The sequence below is a fragment of the Cervus canadensis genome, chromosome 10, assembly GCF_019320065.1.
Source record: "Cervus canadensis isolate Bull #8, Minnesota chromosome 10, ASM1932006v1, whole genome shotgun sequence".
Classification (NCBI taxonomy): Eukaryota; Metazoa; Chordata; class Mammalia; order Artiodactyla; family Cervidae; genus Cervus; species Cervus canadensis.
The window spans coordinates 59,497,345-59,525,241 of record NC_057395.1 but is presented as its reverse complement, the minus strand read 5'-3'; the positions used below and the strand labels follow the sequence as shown (position 1 = coordinate 59,525,241).

The 27,897-nt window shown below is 48.7% G+C and overlaps 1 protein-coding gene across 5 annotated transcripts; it reads left to right on the top strand.

Moving 5' to 3' along the window:
- The first annotated feature begins 395 nt into the window (after positions 1 to 395).
- TRIB3 (tribbles pseudokinase 3) lies at positions 396 to 22,237 on the top strand. Of its 5 annotated transcripts, none has more exons than XM_043480145.1 (5): positions 9,340 to 9,648; positions 11,303 to 11,503; positions 13,236 to 13,526; positions 17,260 to 17,552; positions 19,599 to 22,237. In XM_043480145.1, exons 2-5 carry the CDS (start codon positions 11,366 to 11,368, stop codon positions 20,086 to 20,088), a joined length of 1,212 nt encoding a protein of 403 aa, XP_043336080.1. In that variant the 5' UTR covers positions 9,340 to 9,648; positions 11,303 to 11,365; the 3' UTR covers positions 20,089 to 22,237. The 5 variants fall into 5 exon arrangements, with proteins under 5 accessions (XP_043336084.1, XP_043336080.1, XP_043336082.1 ...); XM_043480146.1 differs by lacking the exon at positions 9,340 to 9,648 and adding an exon at positions 9,937 to 10,103; XM_043480149.1 differs by lacking the exons at positions 9,340 to 9,648; positions 11,303 to 11,503 and adding an exon at positions 396 to 524.
- Positions 22,238 to 27,897: the final 5,660 nt, after the last annotated feature.

Below are 27,897 nucleotides of genomic sequence, written 5' to 3'. Positions count from 1 at the left end.
CTTCACTGTACCATTCCAGCCCCACCAGCCAGGTCTCCCCCTGGAGTTTGTCATAGCCTTTCCTCCTGCCTAAACAATGTGTCCTCCAGTCTCATGGCATCTACCCGACCACCTTCCCCACTGCCTCCCCCCACCCTGTCCTGATTCTCTTTCTCTAATCTTTTTTTTTTTTACTTTTTTCCCCTAGCACCTATCATCCTCTAACATGCCCTATACTTTAAGTACTTCTTATGTTAATTATTTATTGCATATTTTCTTCCTACTGGGATATAAGCACTTTGTTGTTATTATATCATCTGTTACATCAGATGTATACATGTTATTTTCCCTGCAGTATTCCCAGCCTTTAGAACAATGCCTGGAGGGGAGGGGCCAAGATGGCGGAGGAATAGGACGGCGAGACCACTTTCTCCCCTACAAATTCATCGAAAGAACAATTCAACCCAGAGCAAACTTCACAAAACAACTTCTGATCGCTAGCTGAGGACATCAGGCGCCCAGAATAGAACAATGACTGGAAAGTAGTAAGTACTCAGTAAATATTTCTTGAAGTGAAGTGAAGTGAAGTCGCTCAGTCATGTCAGACTCTTTGCGACCCCATCGACTGTAGCCTACCAGGTTTCTCCATCCATAGGATTTTCCAGGCAAGAGTACTGGAGTGGGTTGCCATTTCCTTCTCCAAATATTTCTCAAATATTTCTTGAATTAATATATGAATGGTTTGATTGATGCTGGAAAGGTATATAGGTGGTGGCTGGTCAGATGGGTGAGGGTTGAATGGAAGGTAGATGGAAGAATAAAGGTATGGTAGGAGAAAATTGAATGGATAAGCAATGGGGAATGGGTTACAGGTGAATAGTAAGTGGATGGATGAGTGATGAATAAATAGGTGGAGGGATTTAATTCATTCAGCTACTATTTACTGAGTACCTACCATGTGCCAGGCACTATACCAGGTACTGGAGATATACTGGTGAGCCGAATTAGCAGGTGCCTGCCCTAAGGGAGCTTACAGCTTAGTAGGGGAGACAGATACATGCATAAATAATATATAATAATTATATATAATTAAACATATGTATAATTCCAAATTATAACATGTACTATGAAGGGAAAAAACAGGGTGCTCTGAGAGAGAAAAACATGGATGTTGTTGTTGTTCAGTTGTGTCCGACTCTTTGCAACCCCAAGAGCTGTAGCAAGCCAGGCTTCCCTGTCCTTCACTATCTCCCTTTCCTTGAAAAATGGCAATAAATGGGAAGATGGAGGTAGATAGGACTTGGGCTGAGCTGCTTAAACTTAATGGTCTCAGCTAGCCACACACACCATCCATTTCCAGACCCAGGGCCCCCCTCACCTCCACCCGTATCTCTAACCTCAGGGACACCATCCTTTCTCTCCCTACGCTGACTCAGCACCCACCTCAGCCCCAGTCCCCCTCCCCGGCCCCGACTCCCCCGCAGTGGCCCTGCCTGACTCCCTGTCCAGCCCCCACCCTGCTGAGTCACAGTCTTGGGGTAATCAGAGGACAGCTCCATGGGGCCCCAGCTCAACCCAGCCCCTTGGCCATCCTCATCCTGGGAAGGCGTAAGATGCTCAGAAAGGAGGCCTGCAGGTGCCAAGCCCCCAATGCTTGTGCCTGCAGTTCCTGATTCTCTGGGCCTGAGGTAAAATTTGGGGCTTAGCTGAGACTGGGATCAGGGGTCAAGATGGGAGAAAGTGGGTGCCCCATCTACTTTCAGCACTCAGCCTGGGACCAGAGTCAGGATCTAGCCATGACTGGGGACAGTGATCAGGGCTTAGGCCACATCTGAAGGTTTAGGTCAAGATTTAGTCAGAGTCCACAGTCAGGGAATAAGGCTTGATCTATGACCAGGGCTCAGTCCAGGGCACCAGACTAGTCTCCTCTTTCTCCAGGGAGGGGCTGAATGGGTGGGTTGGCCTGGACTGGTTGAGAAGCATCTTCTAGTCTAAGGTTCCATCTCCCCGGACAGATGAGCAGCACCAGCCCCAACCCTCCCCTCCATCTCTGGCCTGGGCTAGGTCACACCCCATGGTCCAAGCCTGGCTCAGTGTCCCCAACAATACCTAACTATCCCCACTCTGTTACCCCAGGGTATGGGGTAGGGGTAATGTGGAGTGGGGGTAGGGCTGTGGGACAGGGCTCTGTGCCTGACCCAGGAGGGTGCCTTGCGCAAGGCTTTCTGATGCAACCAGCTGCTGGCTGAACACCTCAGCACCCTCCACCCCACACCCTGGAAGTTTTTCTCAGAAAGGGAAGGCCAGGCACTGGCCTGGACTGAACACTCATAATCCCTTTCCTTCCCTGACCCTGGTGGCTTCAGGACAGGCAGGAGGCAGGTCAGAAGGAAGGCCGGGCAGGAATCAGATGAGTCAGCAACTCATCTGGGGCAGTGACTCCAGGATAGCAAGGGGGTGGAGCTGGGGCTTCCTCCACCCCCAGGGGGAAGGCAAAGATGGGAGTGGGGATCCCTGGAAGACCGGAGAGTGCCACCCCAACACACACAAAACCGTAATTATGTGGCTGAACCTTGAGCCAAACAAGGTCACCAGCTGTCCCAGGCAAGGTCAGAACCAGAAACAAGTTTTTCTCCTGGGTTTCTGGCTCCACCCACCACAGATGGGGGATCAGAACTCCTTTCACTTGAGGAGGGTGTGAGACTTCCCTGGGAACTTTCTCTCTTTCTTGTTGAGACTCCTGAATCGGTGGACTGACGTGAGCCTTTTGCTGTTCAGTTGTTCAGTCCTGTTCTACTCTTTGCGACCCCATGGACTGCGGCAGGCCAGGCTTCCCTTCCCCTTCACCATCTCCCGAAGCTTGCTCAAATTCATGTCCATTGAGTTTGTGATGTCATCCAACCATCTTGTCCTCTGTCATCCCCTTCTCTTCCTGCTTTCAATCTTTCCCAGCATCAGGGTCTTTTCTAATGAGTCAGCTCATCCCATCAGCCAAAGTATTGGAGCTTCAGCTTCAGCATCAGTCCTTCCAATGAATATTCAGGATTGATTTCCTTTAGGATGGACAGGTTTGATCTCCTTGCAGTCTAAGGGACTTTCAAGAGTCTTCTCCAAAGCCACAGTTCAAAAGCCTCAATTCCTCCGCACTCAGCCTTTTTTATGGTCCACATGACTACTGGAAAAAACAGAGCTTTTCCAAAGACATGAGCTTTGGAACCATTCTGGGCTCAATACTCCCACTTTACTGTGTGAACCTGGGCGGGTTACTTCCTCTCTCTGATAACTTGGTTTTCTCACTTATAATATGGGCATAAATTCACTTTTAGCTCACAGGGTTGTGGTCAGGATTCCATGAGAAAGTAGATGGAGGGCACAGCCCAGGCATGCCACAAGGGGGATGCTCAGCTCTCAAGGGTTGTCTGTTTGGGGGCGGGGTTAGCAGCCTGGGCCCCATGGACATAATATTAATCACATATCATCAAGTGCTTACCATGTGCCAGGAACTCTTCTAAGCTCTTTGCCTGTAATGAACTCATAACTTTTCATTTAATCCAATAATAGCTCTCCATAACGGTATGTAGTCCATAACCCTACCAGGAGGAATCTATCCTCAGTTCGATTTATAGATGAGGGTTCTGGGTCTCGGAGTAGTTAAGTGACTTGCTCAGTATCATCCAACTGGATGCACCCAAAGACCGCCTGGCTCCAAATCCCACTGCCTAGCTCCTCCCTTAGGCCAGTGATGTCACCTCTCTGAGTCCCGGTTTCCTCACCTGCCCCCGGGGATGAAAATAGCAACCTGGTGGAGAAGTTTGTGGAGGTAGAGATGATGTAAGGGAGGCACCCACACAGGGCCACGTTGGATCCATGGGCACAAGAATCACATTCCTCGTGAAGAAAACCCAGGGCCGTGGGGTTGAGATGGATCACCCAGCACAGCCATGGGCACCACAGGGCCCCCACTAGGCTGGTGCTGTGCCCAAGTGCTGGTTTTCCTGCCTTCCCTGGGGCCCAGCCTGAGCCAGATCCTGATGTTGAGGGATTTCTGCTGTGCCCCTGGGAAACCCCAGAGAAGGGGGAGGTACCCAGTCTCCTAATAAATGCTCCCCAAGAGGAGCCCAGGCCCCGAGTTGTAACTCTTGAATAACCCACAATTTCCCCCAATGGATTGGCCCAAATCCATTTACCCATCTGTATTATTAGTTTCATAGTGTTTTTCTTTCAGTTGGCTCATTAAAAAAAAAAAAAACCCTTAGGTAAAGTCATGTAAAAGGGAAAATTTCAATCACTGACCTCAACTGGAAAACTGCTATCATTTGCCATAAAGAGAAAGTAACTGTATAATTAAATATGAGGAAAGCAAAACAAAATTCTTAAATCCCAGCCAAATCTCATTTCCTGCTGAAGGCTCTGAACTGAGCTCTGCTCTCCCTTCCTTGCCAGTGAGGTGTTAAAAAGACAGATGCTGTTAAATGAGACTGTCTTCCCCAGTAATTGCAGGAACTGGAAGAAAATCGGAAGAAAATACTTGTATCACAATATGATTCAATATCATTTAATAGAGTCTTGAGATCCTAAAACCTCTGGGCATCCTATGTGTGTAACATATTGGGGAAAACCCTGACCTAATCCAACTCTCTTCCTATTTTACACATGAGAAAATTAAAGCTCCCAAAAACAAGAGGAGGTGACTTGCCCACCATCTCACAGGGCAAGTGACTTCAGCCAGACCTGGAATGCAACCAGAACTCTTTCTAAGGCATCATTTCACTTTTGTGGGGAAAAACTGAAAGAGGAAAGTTTGAAGGACACCAGTGGTGGAATTTCAGGCTTAGAGCAGAAACCAGGGACGTCTGGGTGCAGAGGAAGGAAGCAAGAGTGGCTGCTATGACAGCCATTTACGACCCCTCCTCCCTTCCTTCCTCTGAGTTCCTCCTGGAGGTGCTGAGCATCCTCAGAACTACAGCAAAGAGAAATGCAACCTGCTTGGCTCAGGCATCTAGGCAGAGGGATGTTCTGAGCCTGGAGAGAAGGAAATTCATGAAAGCCAAACTCTCTTTTCAGAAAAGTGCACATTTTTTGCATTTAATTTGAAGAGGGAGTGTTGGTTACCATTTATTTTCTCACCTTTTAAACAAATGCTTATATCAGATTTATATTCCAGGCACTTCACAAACACTGTCATTTAATCCTCACAACAAACCAATATTCATGTTTTAGTCATTCAGTTGTGTCCAACTCTTTCTGACCCCGTGGACTGTAGCCCCGCCAGGTTTCTCTGTCCATGGAATTCTCCAGGCAGGAATACTAGAGTGGGTTGCCATTCCCTTCTTCAGGGGATCTTCCCCACCCAGGGATTGAACCCAGGTCTCATACAATGCCATCTGAACCATCAGGGAAGCCTGACAAAACAATGAAGTAGGTACTATTATTATCTCCATTTTACAGATGAGGAAACTGAGGCACAGAGAGTTTAAGTAGCTTGCCCCAAATCTCCCTACTCAGGAGTGGTGAGATTTGAACCCAGAAAATGTGGTTTGACTATGACATAAGGATGCTTCATGCATTTAATCCTCAGGCCTACAATGCATGGAAGGTATAATTAATTTCATGTTATAGACGCAGAAACTGAGGCTCAAGATTATTTAGCATCTTTGTTGTAGGTTCAACAGGCTCTTCACATTTTGCTATACTCCCTGGCTTCTGTGCCAGGGATTCTTGGTCTCAGTATGCCAGCATTTGCTGCAGGTAACTACTGACCATTTAATGTGGCTAGGGTGATTGACAGGCTTCCTAGGTGGCTCTGTGGTAAAGAATCTACCTACCAATGCAGGACCCACAGGAGATACAGGTTCAATCCCTGGAAATCAGGAAGATCCCCTTGGAGGAGGAAATGGCAACCCCCTCCAGTATTATTGCTGGGGAAATTCCACCGACAGAGGAACCTGGAGGGCTACAGTCCATGGGGTCGCAAAGAGTCAGATACGACTTAGTGACTGAGGATGCACACACGTGCAGGGTGACAGAGGAACTAAACTTTTCATTTTTTTGAATTTTAATTTTAAAACAAGTGAAACAGTTTCTCCATTAAACACAACTTAATTGTTTTGATACTTTAACTTACTATAACCACTGACAATTTTACTTTAGTCACTGACAGCTTAGGTTCCATGTTGATCTGTATCCAAACTAAGTGTAAAATATATGCCACATTTTTACAATTTATTTATTTTGGGGTGTGCTGGGTCTTTGTTGCTGTACACAGGCTTTCTCTGGTTGCGGCGAGCGAGGGGCTACTCTTCATCGCGGTGCCGACTTCTCACTGCTATGGTTTCTCTTGCTGCGGAGCACTGGCTCTAGGCTTGCAGGTTCAGTAGTTGTGATGCATAGGCTTAGTTGCTCCTCGGCATGTGGAATCTTCCCACGCCGGGGATCGGACATTTGTCCCTTGCATTGGCAGGCGGATTCTTTACCACTGAGCCATCCGGGAAGTTTTTGAAGACATTACTATGAAAACAAAATTAGGTTATCTCATTAATAATTTTGTACCATCTGTTGAAATGATCATAAGCTACAGGATAAATAGACTATATTATTAAAATTATTTTCACCTGCTTCTTTTTATTCTTTAATGCATAATTAGAAAATTTGAAACTACATATTAGGTTCACTCTATGTTCTATTGAAAAGTCCTGGTCTAGAGAATTGGGATTGATACCCCTAACTGTGATAAGGTCCCCAGGCCTGGGGTCCATGCCCAAGGTACAATTCCAGTGACCATACCACAAGTCTTAGAGGAGGCTGCCAGGTTGCAAAGATTGTGAAATGTCCCTGGACATTGTGGGCACTGGAGTCAAATTTCAAGTCTGCCTCTTATAATAAGCTGGGTGGTCTTGACTCGTCTATAGCCTAGAAGTGACATTGCCCATTTCACAGTTCTGTAAGTGCCCCAGGGCCATTGCACATACTTTTTCCTCTGTCTCTTCTCATATGTTTCCACTGCCCCTCTTTTTTAAGATCTTAGTTTAAACATCACCTTCCTGATGCTGCTGCTGCTGCTGCTAAGTTGCTTCAGTCGAGTCCAACTCTGTGCAACCCCATAGAGGGCAGCCCACCAGGCTCCCCTGTCCCCGGGATTCTCCAGGCAAGAACACTGGAGTGGGTTGCCATTTCCTTCTCCAATGCATGTAAGTGAAAAGTGGAAGTGAAGTTGCTCAGTCATGTCTGACTCTTAGCGACCCCATGGACTGCAGCCCACCAGGCTCCTCCATCCATGGGATTTTCCAGGCAAGAGTACTGGAGTGGGGTGCCATTGCCTTCTCCTCACCTTCCTGATAAGTCTTACTAAAAATAGCCACCTTGGTCTTATCTGATAGAGAATAGATCTATGCTATTTGTTTAAGAAAACACATGATGCATAACCTATTTTAAATGATCCTGGATTATTGATTTTATTTTCCTGAGAGATGTCTGTCTCCTCCACTGATTTATAAAATCAGTGAGGGCAGGGATGAGTTGGTCTTGTCACTGCTGAGTTCCCAGCACTTGGATCAGAGTCTAACACAGCATGAAAGAGTTAGGACTGTATAAGCAAACCCAGCTACAGTTTGGTTTCAGAGAGGTGCTGGGGAAACAACCTGCCAATCTTTCCTTGTCCTCCACAGCTGTGGGTGTGTCCATAGAAGTCTAAGTCCTGGTGTAGAAAATGAGTTCATTCATTCCTCCCAGGTTTGGGAGTCTCCAGGGTTAAATGAGATCTTAAAACACCCCCCTGCTGTGCCCTGAAGACTGAGACACAGGTGAGCTGGTCCCTGGAGTTCTGCAACCAGGGAAACAAAGGTGACTCCAACTGCCTCCCATCAACTTCTGCCTGCAGGAGTTATTTTTTTTGACATTGGTGAATTCAGACATCATGGCCTTAAGGGGACTGGACTCTCTGGGGCTGCATAGGGATGCTTCACCAAACAGCAAGTGGCACCCGGGCTTTCCAGCCTGGGGTGCAAGTCCTGTTATAGGTACCATTCCTCTCTAAGCCTCTACCATCTCCCACTCTGTTTACTGAGCTTCTACCATTCAGCGGTAAAGAATCCGCCTGCAATGCAGGAGACACAGGTTTGATCCCTGGGTCGGGAAGATCCCCTGGAGAAGAAACTGGCAACCCATTCCAGTATTCTTGGCCGGAGAAATCCCATGGACAGAGGAGCCTGGTGGGCTACAGTCCTTGGGATAGCAAAAGAGTCAGACACGACTTAGCGACTGAACAGCAGCAGCAGCACTATGTGCCACAGAGTGCAAAGCATTTGACATGTGTTAACTTATTTAATCCATTTCATGATGTAGCACAGTGGGTTTGGCAGAGTTAGGGTCTGGGTACACTTACGCAGACTGGTTTCAGGGCTTTGCTGCTGTTCAGTCGCTCAGTTGTATCTGACTCTTTGCGACCCCATGGACTACAGTATGCCAGGCTTCCCTGTCCTTCACCATCTCCCAGAGTTTGCTCCAACTCATGTCCATTGAATTGGTGGTGCCATCCAACCACCTCATCCTCTGTTGTCCCCTTTTCGTCCTGTCCTCAATCTTACCCAGCATCAGGGTCTTTTCCAATGAGTTGGCTCTTCACACCAGGTGGTGAAAGTATTGGAGCTTCAGCATCTGACCTTCCAATGAAGAGTCAGGGTTGATTTCCTTTAGGAGGGACTGGTTTGATCTCTTTGCAGTCCAAGGGACTCTCAAGAGTCTTCTCCAACACCACAGTTTGAAAACATCAAATTCCAGGGTACTTCCTCTTTCTTAACTTCCAGGCTACACTGCCTGCATCAAGTGCTGTGAAACCCACTGGACCCCAGGCCTCTCCAGGGCACCACAATGGTTCTGTTGAGCCCGGAGTCAGCCCCTAAGTCTGTGGTCTTTGCAAAGCTCCTGGGTTATTTTTCTCATAGCTGGGCCTCAGGCTGCCCCTTAGTAGAATGGGGAGAATGGAGCTTCCTGCTGGCCCAGGGTTCTCCTAAACGTTCAATAAAGCACTGGTGGGAAAGTGCTTTATTACCAGGGGAGTACCCAGGGAACTGTTAGGGTTTGTTTTTTTCTCCTCCACCCACCCTGAGAAAGGGTGTTCTTCCTTCCATTTCACAGATGGGAAAACTGAGACTCAGAAAAGCAAAATACTTTTTCCAAGGTGATTGGGAGAGCCAGCCTCTGGCATCGCTTTCAATCTTCGACCGCTGTGCGGGAGGGGTCGGGGGTGGAGGCAAAACACCCCTAGAGGGCCAGAGGGAGGGGTTCCGGGACAGCTAGCTGTACGCATGGGAGGGGCGGGGCGCGCTTGGAGGTGACGGGCTGGGGGGCGGCGGGGGGAGGGGAAGGGGGAGGGGAGCGGGGGCGGGGCTCTGGGGGGGGAATGGTGCAATCCCCGGCCTGAGGGCATCAGGCGGTGGCTGATTAACTCAGGTTTACATCACCCGGGCCGGAGCTGGAGCCCTGCTCTCCGCGCTCCCGAGACACTCGCAGCGGAAGCGGCGGCGGCTCCGCACACGTCCGGCCGCTGGGGACCGAGGCCAGAGCCTCACCCGGAGCCGAGCTCGGCGGCGGCGGAGCAGCGCGGGCCACCGAGGAGTGCCAGGCGACCCTGAGCTCTTTCTGCGCCAGGACCCCGCCGCGTGCTAGGGCAAGGTACTCGGTGGGGGCGGGAGGGGCGGGCAGGCGGGGCGGCTGAAGTTGCCGCGAGTGACACACACAACTTTTAAGGAAGCCCGCCGTCCGGGGAGCGATGTTGGCTGAGTGTTCCCGCTGGGTGACGCGGCTCCGCAGGGCGCGGTGTCTCCGAGTGTGGCCGATCGGGCTGCGGGACGGTGGATCCCCGCTGGGCGGGGAGGCGTGTCCGGGGGAGGAGGGTGTGCGCCGTCCGAGTCTGTCTGAGCGTGGGGCGGGTCCGGAGAGGTGTATGGTTGGGTGCGGGGAGGTCCGTGGTGGGTGCGGGGAGGTCTGTGGGGTCCCTGGGAGTCAGGTGGTCCCGGGTGCCTGTGAGATGTGTTCGTGAAGATTTGCTGGAGTCCGCGTCGGCCGGTGGGTTCCGGGTGGGGCCGTATGTCCGAGGACCGTGCGGAGGCCTGGGCACGGGGCGGCAGGTACTGGCCGTGCCGGGACCCACTGGGGGGCCTGTGGGCGGGGCGGGTGCGGGGTCAAGGGCGGCCTGGACGCTGCGCGCGCGCACAGATGTGCGGGGCCTGATGACCACCGGTTCGCCAGCTGTAGGATGCGCGCGTATTCTGTTTCTGCCAATGGTGTGTGTTGTACCTGTTGATTCTGGGGTGTGCGGGCAAGGCCGCTTATCTCAGCCCCAGGGCCCAGCCTCCTTCCCTTTGCCGGTCCCCTCCCAGTCCTCTAGCAGCCCCTCGGTTTCCGCTCAACCTTCTGCCGGGGGTCGGGGGCGGGGACCGAGCGGTACTCCTGCCGCCCCGCCGCTTCCGCTCCCACGGGAGGAGCCCAGCTGCTGAGGGTGGGGCGAGTCCGCCCACTGCCTTCTCGGTGGGAACTTGGGGTGGGGGTGGGGGGTACAGACTGGACGTGTGGCCTGGTTGGTATCCGTCCTGCAGTCGTGAGTATAGTTGGGAGAGCTCTCCTGCGTGTGCCTGCACCCTTGCGGGTGGAGGGCCAGGTGTGTGTCACTTAAGGACACGGATGCCCCTCTGCCCTGCCCGGGTGCCATGGGGGCCGGTTTGGACGACTGTGTTTGGGAGGGGCGCGTGTACACCTTCCTGCCCTGGGTTATGTGAACATGTGTGTTGGGTGTGACCCACCCTATTCCCCTGGGAGGGACAGGGACCGGCAAGAGTTAGAGACTAGGGGCTGCCTCCATCCTACTTCAGAGATTCTAATCTTGCCCTGTGGCCTGCAAAGTCCTGTATTCATCTATAAACTCAGTTACCCTATCTGTCCAGTGGAGCTCATCCCAAGCAGGACCAGGCTCTGAGCCCTGGATAAGGCCAGAGCAGCCTGGGGTACTGATGTAGCCATGGGAGAGTCACTCCAGGGAGTCTCGCTTTGCAGGACACAAGGCGTCTACATACCCAGGGATCATCTTGCTTTACTCTTGGAATAACCAGCGCAGTAAAGAGTGTTATCCTAGCCTCATCCCTGGGGAAGTTTCTGAGACTCCCAAAGGTAGCACTTCAGCATCTTCAGCTGTGAATAATAATAGTAATGAGCCAATGGTACTGACCATTTCCTGACACCTACCCTGCAACAGGGCCGTGTTAATTTATTTGTATTTTCATTTCATCATCACAAAATCCTGTGGGCTTTGCATCCTGTTTCCACTTTACAGATGAGGTACAGAAAGTCTGAAGAACTTGCCTAAGCTATCCAGCCAGGAGGGGTCAGAGACAGGATGAGATCCAGGGAATATATGATGACAGCCACCCACTACTGCCTTCTCACCAAAATGGGATTACGGCTTTTCGTTCAAGATGGTGGCTCCCTCCCTCCCAAGGCAGCCCATGCATTTGGGAGCAGCAAGACTGGAGAGGTGGGCATAAGCCTGAGAACTGTCTCTGAGTGATGTTCCCTCTAATCCTGCCTGGGACTGTTGGGAAGGTCTTTACCTGGCTGCAGTCCATTGTCCTCTAACAACTCATTCCTGGGCTCCTTGTTCCTCCCCTGGAGCCTGGATGGGTGGGCAGACGGGTCCAGGAGAGGACCGTTCTGCCCTGACGTGCCATCGCCCTCTCCTCCACGCAGCACACACATACACCGTGACACAGCTGTGTGGGGGCGGGGCGGGGAGAGGTGCTTCCTCCGCAGTTGAGTAAGTGAATCCTGGGGCTTCCAGCGACCTTGCCTCCCTGCCTCATGCTCACCTGATGGTAAAACTGAGCTGGCTGGTGGACTAACTCCGCACATAGATCCTGTGATTCTGGGAGCTCTTGGGCCATCAGTTGATTGCAGACAAAGTTCACATTTGAGAAAAGAAATAAACTCCATCTGTTTTGAAGTACCCAAGCACTAAATAAATGTAGAATCTTTATTTTAAAATACTGAAATCGAACATTCCCTTGCCTCCCTACTAAGTCCCTTCCACTCCTGGAGTCTTCCAGGAGGCCAGAAGCTGCTGTGGCCAATTTAGCCTGGGTCCTTCTCGACCTTTTCCTGTGCATTTACACACCTGTGTATACAAATAGGGCTTCTCTGATGGCTCAGCTGGTAAAGAACCTGTGTACAATGCAGGAGACCCAGATTCAACCCTGGGTTAGGAAGATCCCCTGGAGAAGGGAATGGCTATCCACTCCAGTATTATTGCCTGGAGAATTCCACGGACAGAGGAGCCTAGAGGGCTACAGTCCCTGCGGTCACAAAGAGTCAGACATAACTGAGCTACTAACACTTTCACTTTCACACATATCATATTACACACTTGTGGGATTTTTTTAAATAAATGAGATCATTTCATATATATTTTTCAGCAGCTAGCTCTGTTCACTTGACAATATATTTAGTCATTCCAGAAACATCCATTCATATGTACATTCAGTATATACATCATTCATGCATCATCCTTCATCATCCTTTCTCCTCCTCTCCCTCCTTCCATTCCTCCCTCCCTTTCAGAGGTAATAACTGCCTGTGCGACAGCACTCAACAGATACAGTACAAAGTCTTTCTTCCTCGTCTCACCAACCATCAAGTCCATCTCTCCTCTGTACTTTTTTTTTTCACTTAACAGTTCACTCTGGAGATTTTTCCAGTTAGCACATAAAGGATTTCCTCAATCTCTTAAATGGCTACAACTATTTTATGTATGGTGAAATATAATGTATTTAACCAGTCCTAACAATGGATGTTTAATTCATTCTATCATATGGGCTGTAGGAATAACTTTGTACTTGCACCATTGCATCAATATATAGAGAGTTCTTGATCATTTTTCAGAGCTGTATAGTATTCTACTATGTGGCTGTATCATGATGGTTTGACCAACTTCCAACTGCTCGATATTTGGGAGAGTTTCCTACTTTTTGCTGTTAGACACAAGACACTGATGAGCAGCCTTTCACGTATTTCATTTTTTTGGTGAGCATTTTATTTGGAAGATAAATTCTCAGAAGTGGGACACTGAGTCAAGGGTATGTGCATTTGTTCATTTAATACACACTGCCAAGTCACCCTTCATAAAGGCTGTGCCAATGTAGCCTCCCACCAGCAGAGGCAGAGAGGAGCCATCAAGTAGCCTGACTTCAGTGCCTTTCTCCCCTTCTTTCTAGATGCGAGCCAGCCCTCTGGCTGTTCCAGCAAATGTCCCCTCCAGGAAGAAGCGGTTGGAGCTGGATGATGACCCAGACACTGAGTGTCCCAGCCAGAAACAAGCTCGAAGTGGGCCCCAGCCCAGGCTACCCTCCTGCCCGCTGACGCTGAACCCACCGCCTACTCCTGTTCATACTCCTGATGTGACCACTGCCTCCAGGCTTGGACCCTATGTTCTCCTAGAACCCGAGGAGGGGAGCCGTACCTATCGCGCTCTGCACTGTCCCACAGGCACGGAGTACATCTGCAAGGTACGTGTCCCAGAGGCCATCTCCATGAGCATCACTGGGGCTGGGAAAAGGCTTTGGCTCCAAAGAATTGCCAGGGCTGAGGGGCCCTTATGTTAATTTCGTTCTGTGTTTACTGGGGAAGCAGCCAGTGAATACCTAGGCTGAGCTGAAACCAGAAAGGTAAACCAGATGGTCCCAGCCCTGGGGGAATACAGAGCTTAGGCTGTATAATGTGATAAATAGTGTATATATATGTGTGTGTGTGTATATATATATATATATGTGTGTGTGTGTATATACATATAGTGTATATGTACATAGTGTATAGTGTGATTGCTGGGATGAGGCTTAGGGGCCAGGAGTGCACAGAGAAACCTCTATTACATTAGAAGGCAGAGTCAGAAAAGGCTGAGGAGGAGTCAGCCAGGGAGAAGTGGGAGGAGGGGGTTCCAGGAAGGGGAAACAGCTGTCAGAGGCCAAGAGGAGTGAACATGGTACTTCAGAGAATGAAAAAGACTTCATTATGACCAGAGTGGGAAAGGGATGCAGACAGGGCTGGCAGATGAGAGCTAGCAGCCGTGGATTGTAAAAGCATTAGGAAGAAGCCCCACTAGGCTGTGGGGAGCCACTGAAGGTATTTGTACCAGGGGAGGATGAGATATGGTAGACATTAGAACTCCTGGGACCATGGAGGTCACTGGGCCTACTCGTGACCGTTTTATAGATGGAAAAACTGAGGTCATGAGAGAAGGGCCATGCATGAAGCCACATGGCATCAGACCTGGATCCTAGGGCAAGGTCCAGGGTTCCTGACAGAAATCAGAATTCTTGACAGAATTCAGGCGATAGGCAGAGACATGTGACCCCTACAGGACACTGCCAGGTCTCAGCCCACAAGGACAGAGATGAGAAGCATTTGTTGTTGTTGTTTAGTTGCTAAGTCATGTCCAATTCTTTTGCAACCCCATGGGCTGTAGCCTGCCAGTCTCCTCTGTCCATGGAATTTCCCAGGAAAGAATACTGGAGTGGGTTGCCATTTCCTTCTCCAGGGTATCTTCCCAACCCAGGGGTCAAACCTGCATCTCCTGCACTGGCAGGCAGATTCTTTACCACTGAGCCACCAGGGAAGGCCCTGAGAAAGCATAATCATAGGTATCTACTGTGGACAAGGTACTATATTGATCGTGCCATCTGCATCTTTTCTATTTTTTTTTTTGCATCCTTTCTAATATTCACACAATCTATGAGGTAGTTACTATTATTGGGCCCATTCTATAGAGAGAGGACAGGTTCTGAGGCTCAGAAACCTGTGGTTACTCGAAAGTGAACGTGTTAGTCACTCAGTTGTGTCTGACTTTTTGCAACCTCTTAGACTATAACTCACCAGGCTCCTCTGTCCATGGAATTCTCCAGGCAAGAATACTGGAGCGGGTAGCCATTCCCTCCCACAGGGGATCTTCCCAACCCAGGGATCAAACCCAGGTCTCCTGCATTGCAGGCAGGTTCTTTACTGACTGAGCCACCCAAGAAGCCCTGGGGTTACTTGCCACCTCACAAAGCCAGGAGGTGTCAGAGCTGAAATTGGGCCAAGGCAGGTTGAACCCAGAGCCTTGGACCCCATGCTAGGACAGGTGGTTCAGATACAAGCAGGGCAGGTTTGCTCTGGTGGGCAGAGGTAAGGAGGATAGGGGAGACCCAGGTACACAGGGAAGGGTAGAAGGGGGCTGGGTCCCCTTGGGAAGGCACAGAGAGCCAGGGGGACTGAAGCCTCCATCCAGCTGGCCGGGGGATGAGGGGAAAGCAGCAGCAGTGTCTCCAGTTCCTGCTCATGGGGGTGCAGTGGGTGGGGCCACCTCTGGACATCAGACACCAGCTTTACCTGGGCTCTGGCTGCTTGATGCAGGTTCCTAGGTCTACCCCAGGTGTTCTAGGGAACCCTTGAACTCTGGCTCCCCTTCCTGCAGCATCACAGGTTTTTTCTGGTCCCCCTAGGGAGGGAAGTCCATACTGAAAGGAATGACCATGGCAGGCTGTAGTCAGAAGCCCCATGCTTTCACATGGCCCCAGATATTCAGGAACATTTAGGCAATCTACTGGGAGTGCCTGTCCCTACACCCAGTGTGTAGGGACTGTGGGACTGACCTGCTGTTTCCACATTGCCTAGGCTTTTCTGGTCTGCATGTAGAAAGATCAACATCCCGTCTTTCTAGACTATCGCCTTATTCATTAATTCAACAAACTCTCAGTGAGCACGTGTATACTCCGTGCATCATGCAGTATGCACCACACTATAGCTAAAAAGTGGACCAAGATGTGTCCGCACAGTTCATGCTGCAGGTGAATGGGTAACATATATATCAGGTGATCTTAACTGCTATGGAGAAAAACTAGGAGCTGGGAGAGAGAGGAGCGGGCAGGGGAGAAGGTGCAGGTGATCTTAGGTGGGAAGTCCACCTCGGAGGAGGTGACCTGAATAGTGTCTTGAACTGAGGAAGCCAGCCCTGTGGGTATCTAGAGGAGAACGCTCAGGCTGCAGGAAAAGCAAGTGTAAATGCTCAGAGGCAGGGATGCGCTTGCCCTGACTTTTAAAAAAAGTCTCCGTTTGTGGATTGTTTCCTCCAAGCAACCGCAATTGCTTTAAGACATGTACCTACATCTTTTCATGGATTAAATGTGTATATGCTTTATTTATTTTTATTGGCTATATGTCCTAGACAAAATGACAAGCAAAGGGTTTATTTTTTTATTTTACTTTTTTTACAAGCAAAGGGTTTAAAGGCAGATAAACCAAAGTGCATAGACTGCTCTGCCAGTGATGGCCATGTGGCTTCCAAGTCACCATCCTCTGAACATCCTTTCAGAACTATGGAATGGCTTCCATCTAATGTCCATAAACCCCTAGCATCTTTCCTTACAACCTCACCACAGTCACCACAGGCCCCACCTTCCCTCCCATTCCAGCCATACTGAGCTTTGGCTGGGTTTCTAGAGCAGCGCAGTTTCTTTCCTACCTCAGGGCCATTGCACTGCCTGTGCCTCCCACCTGGAAAGCTTACTCCTTGGGCATCTCAATCATTCATGTCACTTCCTCAGAGTCCCTTCTGGACTATACTTTCTAAAATAGGTGTCTCCTGCCAAAATATTTTTTATTTCAGCATTCCTTTGCAATGGTCATCAGAATTTGTAAGTATTTAGTTTTTTAAGTAAGTATTCAGTATTTAGTTTCACTGTCTCATGTATTGGACTGTGAGCACCAGGAGGGCAGGGACCATGGCTGTCGGTCAAGTTATAGTCCCAGTGGCTGGCACAGGTGGGCATTCAATGCCTGCTTGTGGAATGAAGGAAAGGGTGGGTGGGCAGTGAATGCTAGAGAATGGTAGCCATGATGGGTGATGACGACCATAGGTTACTTCTGTATTGTCTACGCTTCCGGATTCCTCTTGATTTAGTTCGTTTGTTCTGGTTACCTGATATTTTTGAAGTATCTCAAGTTTAAGAGCACATAAGCTGGTAGCTAAGAGCACAGATGATGGAGAACAGGGATTTAAATCCCAGCTGTGCGCCTTGCTGGTCGCTAGCCCTCAGCTTGGTCAGTATTGAGTGACATGCAGTGGAAGCGCTGGGCACAGGGCCCAGCCCACAGCAGTGCCTAAAGGATTGGCTGTGACCTGCTGCACGGCCGGCCCCTGCCGCCTGCCCCTGCCGCCTGCCCCCCGGAGTCCCCACCCATGGTCACACCACGCTCTGCCCACAGGTGTACCCGGCCTGCGAGAGCCTGGCGGTGCTGGAGCCCTACTGGAGGCTGCCCCATCAGGGCCACGTGGCCCGGCCGGTGGAGGTCCTGGCGGGCACGCAGCACCTCTACGCCTTCTTCCCGCGGCCACATGGGGACATGCACAGCCTGGTGCGCCGCCGGCGGCGCCTCCCGGAGCCCGAGGCCGCCGGGCTCTTCCGCCAGATGGCCGCCGCCCTGGCGCACTGCCACCAGCATGGGCTGGTCCTCCGCGACCTCAAGCTACGGCGCTTCGTCTTCACCGACCGGGAGAGGTGAGTGTGGCCGCCGAGGAGGCCCCTCGGTGTGGCCTTGACGGATGCTCTGGTCACGCTTAGATTGAGGTGATGCATTTTTTGGCAAGAATACCACAGAAGCCATGGGGCCTTCTCAGCCGGTTATATCAGGAGATTCAGGCTGCTGAGGGGAACTACTGTGATGTTAACCTCGGTCTTTGGTTACAGGGGCTTCTGCCAAGTTGTCCACTGGAAGGCTCCTAATTTACCCTTCGTGTCCTTGGGTAATTCTTTGTCATTAATTTGTCATTAAAAACCTTGAGGGTTTTTAAGGCTTTATGTGTGAATATCCTGTTTCTGCTCAAACTTTTGCCCACTAATTTCACCTGCCATCCATTCTATAGCAGTTACTCTTATGATATTTGCCTAAGGGTGGTTTCTTTTTTAAAAAAAAAATTTTATTTATCTGGCTGCACCTAGTCTTAGTTGCAACATGTGCGATCTAGTTCCCTGATCAGGGATTGCACTCTGGGCCCCCTGCATTGGGAGCGTGGAGTCTTAGCCACTAGACCACCAGGGAAGTCCCTGAAGGTGGTTTTTCCTTTTAAAGCTGGTATTTCCTTTTACCTTTTATACTACAATGACCATGCTTTAAGTAAGAAGTAGAATGTAAATTTTATAATGATTTTTAAGCTTTTCAAATAATTTCAAGCTTAGGGTGAGTACAACACCGCCAGACCTCCCAGAAGTGAGAAAAGTGCTTTCTTCCCTTTTCAAGGCAATAGTTTGAGAAGCACCATCAGTAAATGATAGATAATGGAATCATCCTGGGGTCAAATTCTGGCTCTGCTTCTTTAACCTGTAGTTTGGCCTTGAGCAATGGCTTCATCTGCCTGAACCTTGACTTCATTATCTATAAAATGGGCCAATAATGTTAACGTCTCCACCCACCCCCAGTGCAGTGATTGACAGGACTGGTCAGCATTTTCAGACCGGCACCCAGGAAGTAGTGCCACAGGAATAAGATTAGTAGCAATGGCAATGCTATGCTTACTATTAAAGTAATCTAGAGCACTCTGTGGGAGTTATTTAAAGCAGAAGTTGCTCAGGTTGGTCCACACACTTTTTTTTTCTTTGCACCACATACCTGTTCATTTGTGAGATTTTTTGTTTTGTTTTGTTTTTTGCTTGTTTCCTTTTTTTCTTTCTTTCTTTATTTTTAGTTGAGGGACAATTACAATACGGTGTTGGTTTCTGCCGTACACCAATATGGGTCACGTTCGTTTGTGTTTTTAATTGAAATTGGTTGCTAACTTTTTAAAACCTGGTTTTTTTTTTTCTTTAAAATATGATTTCTGAAAAACATAAATAAAATAAAATATGATTTCTGGGTTATTTTGTGGAAAAGGTGTACCATGGAGGCACCCTGGGAACCATATGACCAGCTTATAGCACTGGCCCTGGGCAGGAGAGAACCAAGGTTCCATCTCAGTCCTGCTCCCCTGGCTGCAAAATGGCATCTTCCTTACAGGCTGTATGAGGGTGAAATGAGGTGTGATAGATAGCTCAGGGCGAGGTACGCCATGGACACTCCCAAATATTAACTGTAGGTTTGTGCTGAGACAGTTGGCACAGTCCCCACTTCCTGTTTCTCATTTTGCTTCCTGCCTAGACCCCAAGTTTGCATCTGGCTTCAGAGAGTTTTAATGCCCTCAGCCCCTCAGCACAGCCCCACTTCCCCAGCCCCCAAGTCAAGATTCAGGCAGGTGAAGCCATCGCTCAAGGCCAAATTGCAAATTAACAAGTAGAACCTGAATTTGACCCCAGAGACATTTGGGAAAATGTGTTCCTCTCAGAGTCCTAGTTCAGATTTAATTGCTGTGTGACCTTGAGAAATGAATAAACCTCTCTGAGCCTAGACTTCTTCATCTGTAAAATGGGATCAGCCAAGCAGCCTCACAGGACTGACTCATGTCTGGCAAATGTCAGCTGGTACTGGGGAAATGGGGGCCACGCAGGGTGACAGTGTGGGGTGGTAGAAGAGGGGGTCCCACTAGCTGACTCCCTGTCTCTCTGCCTGTGTAGGACGAAACTGGTGCTGGAGAACCTGGAAGATGCCTGTGTGCTGACTGGGCCTGACGACTCCCTGTGGGACAAGCACGCATGCCCAGCCTATGTGGGCCCCGAGATCCTCAGTTCCCGGGCATCCTACTCAGGCAAGGCGGCAGATGTCTGGAGCCTGGGTGTGGCACTCTTTACCATGCTGGCCGGCCACTACCCCTTCCAGGACTCAGAGCCTGCCCTGCTCTTTGGCAAGATCCGCCGTGGCGCCTTTGCCCTGCCTGAGGGCCTCTCGGCCCCCGCCCGCTGCCTGGTCCGCTGTCTCCTCCGAAGGGAGCCAACTGAGCGGCTCACGGCCTCGGGTATCTTGCTGCACCCTTGGCTGCGGGAGAATGCCATCCCTGCAGCCCCACCTCAGTCCCGCCACTGTGAGGCTGACCAGGTGGTCCCTGAAGGGCCGGGGCTGGAGGGAACAGAGGAGGAGGGAGAAAGAGATGTGGGTCTCTATGGCTGATGTCACCTGACTGGACTCTCAGCTGCAGACAGTGGGTTGAGCCTAGGGTATCTCTAAGCTCTCTTTTGCCTCTTTGAGCTGAGCCAAACCTTAAGTGCCTTCTGGGAGGAAGAGAGGAGGAGGTGTGTGCAGAGCATGCTGGACACACACACCTGTGCAGACGAGCTCGTGCCCCACCGAGTCTTCTCCGGAGCTCCCTCTGCCAAGCCCTGTTCCGGATGCTGGGAACACAGCAGTGAACGACAGAGACAAAGTCCTGCTCAGAGCGGACAATACTTTCCACGCCCATGAGTCAGTGTCTACACTGAGCACCCACAGTGCAGGGGCTGGCATCCACTCGTGCTGATGCCCAGGCACCTCTGACGTGGGACAGTCCCTGTCACAAACAACCCAGCTGCCTTTGTATCTCATGCCTTTTCAGGGGAATGGAAGCAAACCCGTGCCAAAGGCTCCAGGTCTCTCCCCTGTGATTCAGGACCCTAGAGCCCAGACCAGGCTGGGAATTGTGCTCCCAGCAGCTCTGTCCTCTTGGCCAAGGGCTTCTCCATCCAGGCTTGAGCCAAGGATTTGGGCTGGAAGATCAGGAGTGCAAACCATGAGGCTGGTCCTCATCTTACTGAAAGAGTAGTTTGGAGTGAGGGTCCAGGCCTGTCCACCTCCATGGACCAAGCACCAAGATCAGGCAAGTTCTGTCCCCTGGCCTCCTGGAAAGTCTCAGGTCCAGGGCCCTACATTAACAATATGGGTTTAGATGCCATGAGTGTGTATTTTTTATCTTGCGGCTCATAAAGGAATTAGGAAATGCTGTCATCTCTCTTGGATATTTCGTCCATCTTCTTCTCTCCATCTCTTCTGAGTTTTCCGTGCCTCTGAAACCAGCCTCAGGGTGAAAGGTCAGAGGCCTTGTGTCTCAGTCTCTGAGTGGTTTGTGAGAATAGGAGACCCAATGGGTCTTCTCTCATTTACTCTGTTCTTTCTGGATGTTCCGATGTCTCAGGGTACTGTTTGACTGCAAGTCACTGAAATCTTGAGTCAAAGTGGAAAGAAAGAAGGAGACGAACCAGGAAGTCAACAGGCAGAGAGGGGATGGGCTTCAGGGCTCATTTATTCATCTGGCTCAGTCGGTAAAGAATCTGCCTGCAATACAGGAGAACTGGGTTTGATCCCTTGGTCAGGAAGATTCCCTGGAGAAGGAAATGGCAACCTACTCCAGTACTCTTGCCTGGAAAATCCCATGGAAAGAGGAGCCTGGTGAGCTGTAGTCCATGGGGTCACAAGAGTCAGACACGACTTGATGACTAAACCACCACGGAGCTGTTAGGAAGGACCCTGGCTCCCTACGTTCATTCTGTCTTGGCTCTGTTGTCCCAGGTAACTGCTGGCACAGTGGCTACAACCATCTGTGGTGTCACCTAAGACAGACCCATGACCAGAGGAAGGAGGAGGGTGGTACCTGAAAACTCATTACTCTAGAGTCAGGCTGCCTGGAATTAAATCCTGGCTCCAACACTCACTAGCTATTCGACCCTTGGCAAGTTTCTTAACCACTCTATACCACAGAGACTTCATCTGTAAAATGAGAGATAATAGTACCTAACCCAAGAAAGTTGAATGGGTTATTTTATTTAAAGCACTTAGAATTAACAGTGCCTGGCATAACAAGTCCTCAATCAGAGTTAGGTGTTTCTCTCTATAACTTTTCCACGGGATGAGGAAAGCTTTCCTAGGAGCACTCTGAACAGATTTGCCCACATTCCTCATTGGCCAGACCTGGGCCATGTGCCTTCTCCTGACCAATCACCAGCAAGGGAAATGTAGTTATGTTAATTATCATGTCAATTCTCCAGCAGTTTCCCTGAGGCTCATGCTACATATAGGGAGTTGGGATGGTGGGGGAAAGATACCTGCACAAAATCAAATTCTGAGAGTGAGGAGGAGTGGGAAAAAGTGCAGAGGAAGAGAACTGCGGAAGCTCCCTCAATAGCCTGCTAACTGCAGACAGGTGAGGGAGGCTATTGTAGACTGCCCAGCCATCAGTTGACCCTCCAGCTGACTGAAAATGCAGAGTTCAGTTAGGTTGACCCAGACCAGAAAATTTCCCCAACTGACCCACAGGATCATGGGCTAAATAAAATGATGATTGTTTTAAGCCATTGAGTTTTAGTGTTTTGTTACACAGCAAACGCTAACTGATACAGACAGGGACAAGTCAGCCTCCTCTCTGTGCACCCAGCATCACCCAGAAGAGGGTCCGGCTGTATCTAGGGTCGCATGGAGCTGCCTCCAACCTTTACCCTTCCATTCAGCCTCCAAAAGACCCTGCCCCAGCTCCATCACAAGCTGTGCCCAAGTAGCAAGGGCAAGAGGGGACAGTTCATATAAAACGGGGGCTGCCAAATGGCAGGTCTTTATCTATATTACACAGAGACTCATCACCATCTCACATCAACCCTATGAAGCAAATGCTTTTATCATTTCACTGACAAGAAAAATGAGGTTCAGAGAGAGCAGAAGATTCATCCAAAACCACACAACAGAGAAAAACTCACCTGGTTTTTGCCTTGAAGCAGGAGCTTTTGCCAAGTCCACTCTGAGGCAGCTGTATGAGAACTATCACATAAAAATGTAAATCCTCTCTCACCAAGCAATGCACATAGCCACACCCCTGGCTGCAACTAGTAGGGACTTTCGTGCTCTGTTTGTATTCTTTGGATGATCCCTGTGTAAGAGATTTATAATATCAAAGGTAATGCATGTGCGTTACTGGGAGGTAGGAACTGTTTGACATTTAATTGGGGATTTTCTCTGCAACTGGGAGCTAAACACAAAAGATCATACTGTGACCTGCCCAATTATTCATTCAACTAGCAATTAAACAACTATTCCTAATGCCAATTGTAGGGTAGGCCCCATGAGAGATGGATGCAACATGGTCCTGCCCTCATGGACTTCAGTCCAACAGAGGAGACAGATATTAAACAGGTAACCACACAAATGAAGAAGTTAATCATATCTGTGGTATGTTCTTTGTGGCAAAGACAGGCATCACCACTGTGTCCCATGCTCCCCTACATGCCCTGTCCTCCCTTTCAGTCAACGGGACAAGTTCTGACCACTAATGTGTGTGTAGAAGTGACATAAGGGTGGTCACTTCTAGGCTGAATTGATTGAGAGCTGGTAGGCCTCCATACCAGTCTTTCCCTTCCACCTTGAGGCCTCGTGTTCCCTTAGCTATAAGATAGAGGAGATCCAACCAGTCCATCCTAAAGGAAATCAGTCCTGAATATTCATTGAAAGGACTGATGCTGAAATTGAAACTCCAATACTTTGGCCACCTGAGGCGAAGAACTGACTCATTGGAAAAGACCCTGATGCTGGGAAAGATTGAAGGCAGGACGAGAAGGGGACGACAGCGGATGAGATAGTTGGATGGCATCAGTGACTCAATGGACATCAATTTGAGTAAACTCCGGGAGTTGGCATGGACAGAGAGGCTTGGTGTGCTGTAGTCCATGCGGTCGCAGAGAGTTGGACACGACTGAGTGACTAAACTGAATTGAACTGAACCGAGAGGAGAACCACTGGATTCACACTGGATTTTACTGAGCAAGAAACGAAGCTTCCTGTGTTAAGTCTACAATTTGGAGTTTGTCTGTTGGGCAGTTAGTGTTAATTACCAAAAATAAGAAAAACTTGCTACAAGAGAAGGAAGGAGAATTCTCTTCCCCAGTAACTAGGCTGTATCAGTCTTTGCTGCTTTACAACTCCCCAAACGTCGTGGTTCGTGATTGTCTGGGTCAACAGACAATCAGTGTGATGCTGGTCATTCCTGCAATTGCAGAGAGCGGACAGCTCCACAGGGCAGCTCAGCCTCACTCACTTGGCTCCAGGGAGGCTTGGCTGGGGAGGGTCATTCCTGCTCCATGTGCTCTCGGTGCTGGCTCCTTCATGTGGTGGTCTTGGGGTTTCAAAAAGCAACAAGGGGACTTCACTGGTGGCCCAGTGGTTAAGCATCTGCCTGCCAGTGCAGGGGGCACAGGTTCAATCCCTGGTCTGGGAAGGTCCCACATATCCAGGGGCAAATAAGCCCCTGTGCCACAACTACTAAGCCTGCTCTCTAGAGCCCTCGAGCTGCAACTACTGAAGCCTGTGTGCCTAGAGCCCATGCTCTGTGACGGGAGAAGCCACTGGAATGAGAAGCCCCTGCACCACAAAGAGTAGCTTCCTCCCTGCAAAAAAGTAGCCCCCGCTCGTCACAGAGAAAGCCCACGTGTAGCAATAAAGAACAGCCAAAGATAAATAAATATATAAATAATAATAATAATAACAATCTCCCTAGGTGATGCTGTTGAGCATCCCAGTTGGAGAACCCCTATGTTTGGAGAAAGCCTGCCTCCTCGGGGACTCAGAGAACTCATGTCAGCTCCTCTCTGTGTCTGTTTGTAAAATGGGTGTAACTTGGGCATAAATTCTACCTACCTGTGATGCTAGGATGGACTCACAGATGTGGGGAGCTTTACTGGGTCAAAATCTGAACCGCCACCTCAGTTGTACCAGCTTTCTAGGGAAAAAAGTGTAGCCCTATTCCGTCTTCTCTCCCTCTCCCCTCACCCTGTTTTGTGGTTCTTCACAGAACTTAGCACCACCTGGCAGGACATTCTCATCTGTTTGTCTGTGTGGGTTTCATAAGTCTAAGTATCTGCTTTGTTTATAATTGTCTCCCTAACTCCAATAACAGCTCCTGGCACATAGAGCCGCTCAATAAATGTTCGTGAGTAAATGTGGTTGCCGTGCAGGTCCTACATGCCCAGAGCAGAGCCAAGACACATATTAGCCATGGTTAATGTTTACTGAGCACATATGACATGTCAAGCATGGTTCTAAGTGCTTTACGCGCATTATCTCATTTGATATGTGATAGCCAGATGGCCCTCAGTGATCCGTAGCACCTGGTATCCATGGGTTTGTATAATTCCACCCTACCTTGAGCTGGGTGACAGTAAATAATAGGAAACTGAAAATAAAGAGTATGACTTTAAGGATAGACCATAAAATATATTATGGCTTCTATCTTGCTCTTCTGGATCATCTATTCTAGGAAAAGCCAAATGCCATGTTGCTAGGACACTCAAGTAGCCTATGGAGAGATACATGTGACAAGGAACTTATACATTCCGAAATAACCAGCACCAACCAAGTCTGTGAGTGGGCTTTAATTTTCCAGCCTCAGTCAGGCTTTCAGATAACTGAAGCCCCAGCCAACATCTTAACTATAACTTTTTAGAGACCTTGCACTAAAACCACCTAAGAAGCTGTTCCTGAAATCCTAACTCATAGGGACTCTGTGAGATCTTCATGTTTATTATTGACTAACCCAGTGGCTCAGATGGTAAAGAATCTGCCTGCTAAGGCAGGAGACCAGAGTTTGATCCTTGGTTCCGTAAGATTTCCCTGGAGAAGGGCATGGCAACCCACTCCAGGTTTCTTGCCTGGAGAATTCATGGACAGAGGAAACTGGTGGGCTACAGTTCATGGGGTCACAAAGAGTTGGACACGACTGAGTGATTAACGCACACATAGGACTGAACCCAGGCTTGCATGATACACAGAGTCTACCCACTGAGGTGAAGGATGTCTGAAATGAATGCCAACGCTTCCCTTGAAGGAACAAGGATAAGACCAGAACACTGAAAAAAAAAAATGTATCTGCCTCCAGCACAAATTTGTGCTGGCTGAGAGGAACATGAACCTAAGAAACCAGCAGGCTCAGAAGAAGAAAACAAGCCAACAGGAGTGAAAACCAGCAGAAACAGACACTCAGAGTTCAGACAGCAATACTATCAGAGACATACTATAAAAGAGAAATATTTAGTGCACTTAAATCTATAACAAGCTTGAAACTATTTCTAAAGCATAAGAAGTTATATCAAGTAATGTAATGAATTTGAAAACCTAAATGGATTTGAACTTCTAAAATGAAAAATACAATAACCAAAATAAAACATTCAACAGATGGGTTAAACCACAGATTAGATGTGGCTACAAGGGAACTAGTGAGATAGAAAGCAGACATCAATCACAGATTTAAGAGACTCCATATGTTTTTACACACAGACACATCATAGTGAAAATGCACAACACCAAAGACAGAGATCTTAAAAGCAGTCAGAGGGAAAAGGAAAAAAACAGATTACTTTCAAAAGAACAGCAGTACAAAATGGATGAACCTCAAGAACATTATGCTAAATGGAAGAAATCAATCACAAAGAACCATATATTGTAAGATTAAATTTATATAAAGTGTCCAAAATAGGAAAATTTATAGAAACCAAAGGTAAACTAGCGCTGGGGGGTAAGAGAGTAGGAGATAGAGAGTGTCTGCTAATGGATACAAGGCTTCTTTGCAGGGGTAAAAATGTTAAAAAATGAGATTGTGGAGATAGTTGCACAACTCTGTACTAAAAACCATTAAATTGTACACTTTAAATGGGTGGATCTTATAGTGTATAATTTATTTCTCGGTAAAGCTACTTAAAGAAAGAACAGCAGTTAGACTGACAGGTGATGATGTCTCAACACCAACCATGGAAGTTGGAAGACAACAGAATGCTATTTTCAAGGTGCCCAGCTAGAATTCTATATCCAGCAAAAATGTCTATCAAGAGTGAGGTGTTGGGCTTCCCTGGTGGTTCAGTGGTAAAGAATCAACCTGCCAATGCAGGAGACATTGTTTCAGTCCCTGATCCGGGAAGATCTCACATGGGGAGGAGCAACTAAGCCCATAGGTCACAACTATTAAGTCTGTGCTCTAGAGCATGGGAACCACAACTACTGAGTCTTTACACTGCAACTACTGAAGCCCACACATCCTAGAGTCTGCTCCATAACAAGAGAAGCCACTGCAGTGAGAAGCCCGTGCACCTCAACTAAAGAGTCACCCCCACTCACCACAAATAGAGAAAAGCCTGCCTGGCAATGAAAACCCAGCACAGCCAATGAATAAATAAATAAAATTATTTTTAAAAAAGAGTGAGGTCTAAAAAAAGATTTTTCAAACAAAAACCAAGAAAGTTTGTCACCAGAAGACTAAACCCACAGGGAATTCTAAAACAGCAGTTCTCAAACTTGGCTTTTCATTAGGCTCACCAGAGAACATTAAAAGCTCCTGATGTCTGGACCCACCCCAGACATTCCGAATCAATTGATCTGAGATATTAATCTGGGCATAAGATTTTTAAAAGTTCCACAAGAGATTCAAACGTACAGTTCAGGCTGAGAACCTCTGTTTTTTGGGATCTATTTCAGGCAAAAAGAAAGTGATCTCAGAAGAAAGTCTGAGATTCCTTCACTCATTTAACATAATCCGTGGGCACCTATCAGGTGTTGGGGAACTGTGACTAGACACCAGGAACACAGCAATGAGCAAACAGACAAAGGTCCCCACCCTCTAAAAGAGGGGAACAGACAAAAAGAAAAACAAGATAAAGAAGTAAAATATGCTGTTAGATAGTAATAAATGCTTTGGGAAAAAATGAAGCCAGGAAGGAAAACATAAAATGCTGGATGTATGTGCATGTGTGTGAAATTTCAGATAGAGTGGACAGGAAAAGACTTTTGGTAAACGATATAAAGACTTTTGGCTAAAGACATAAAAGGGCAAGAACAAGCCATGAAGATATCTGGGCTATGGGAAGTGCAAAGGCCCTGAGATGGAAGGGTGTCTGCCTTGTTCCAGGATCTGGGGGCCAGCGGGTGGACTGAGCCAACGGAGAGTAGTCAGAGGAGGAGCCACAGCACTCTGCAGGTCTT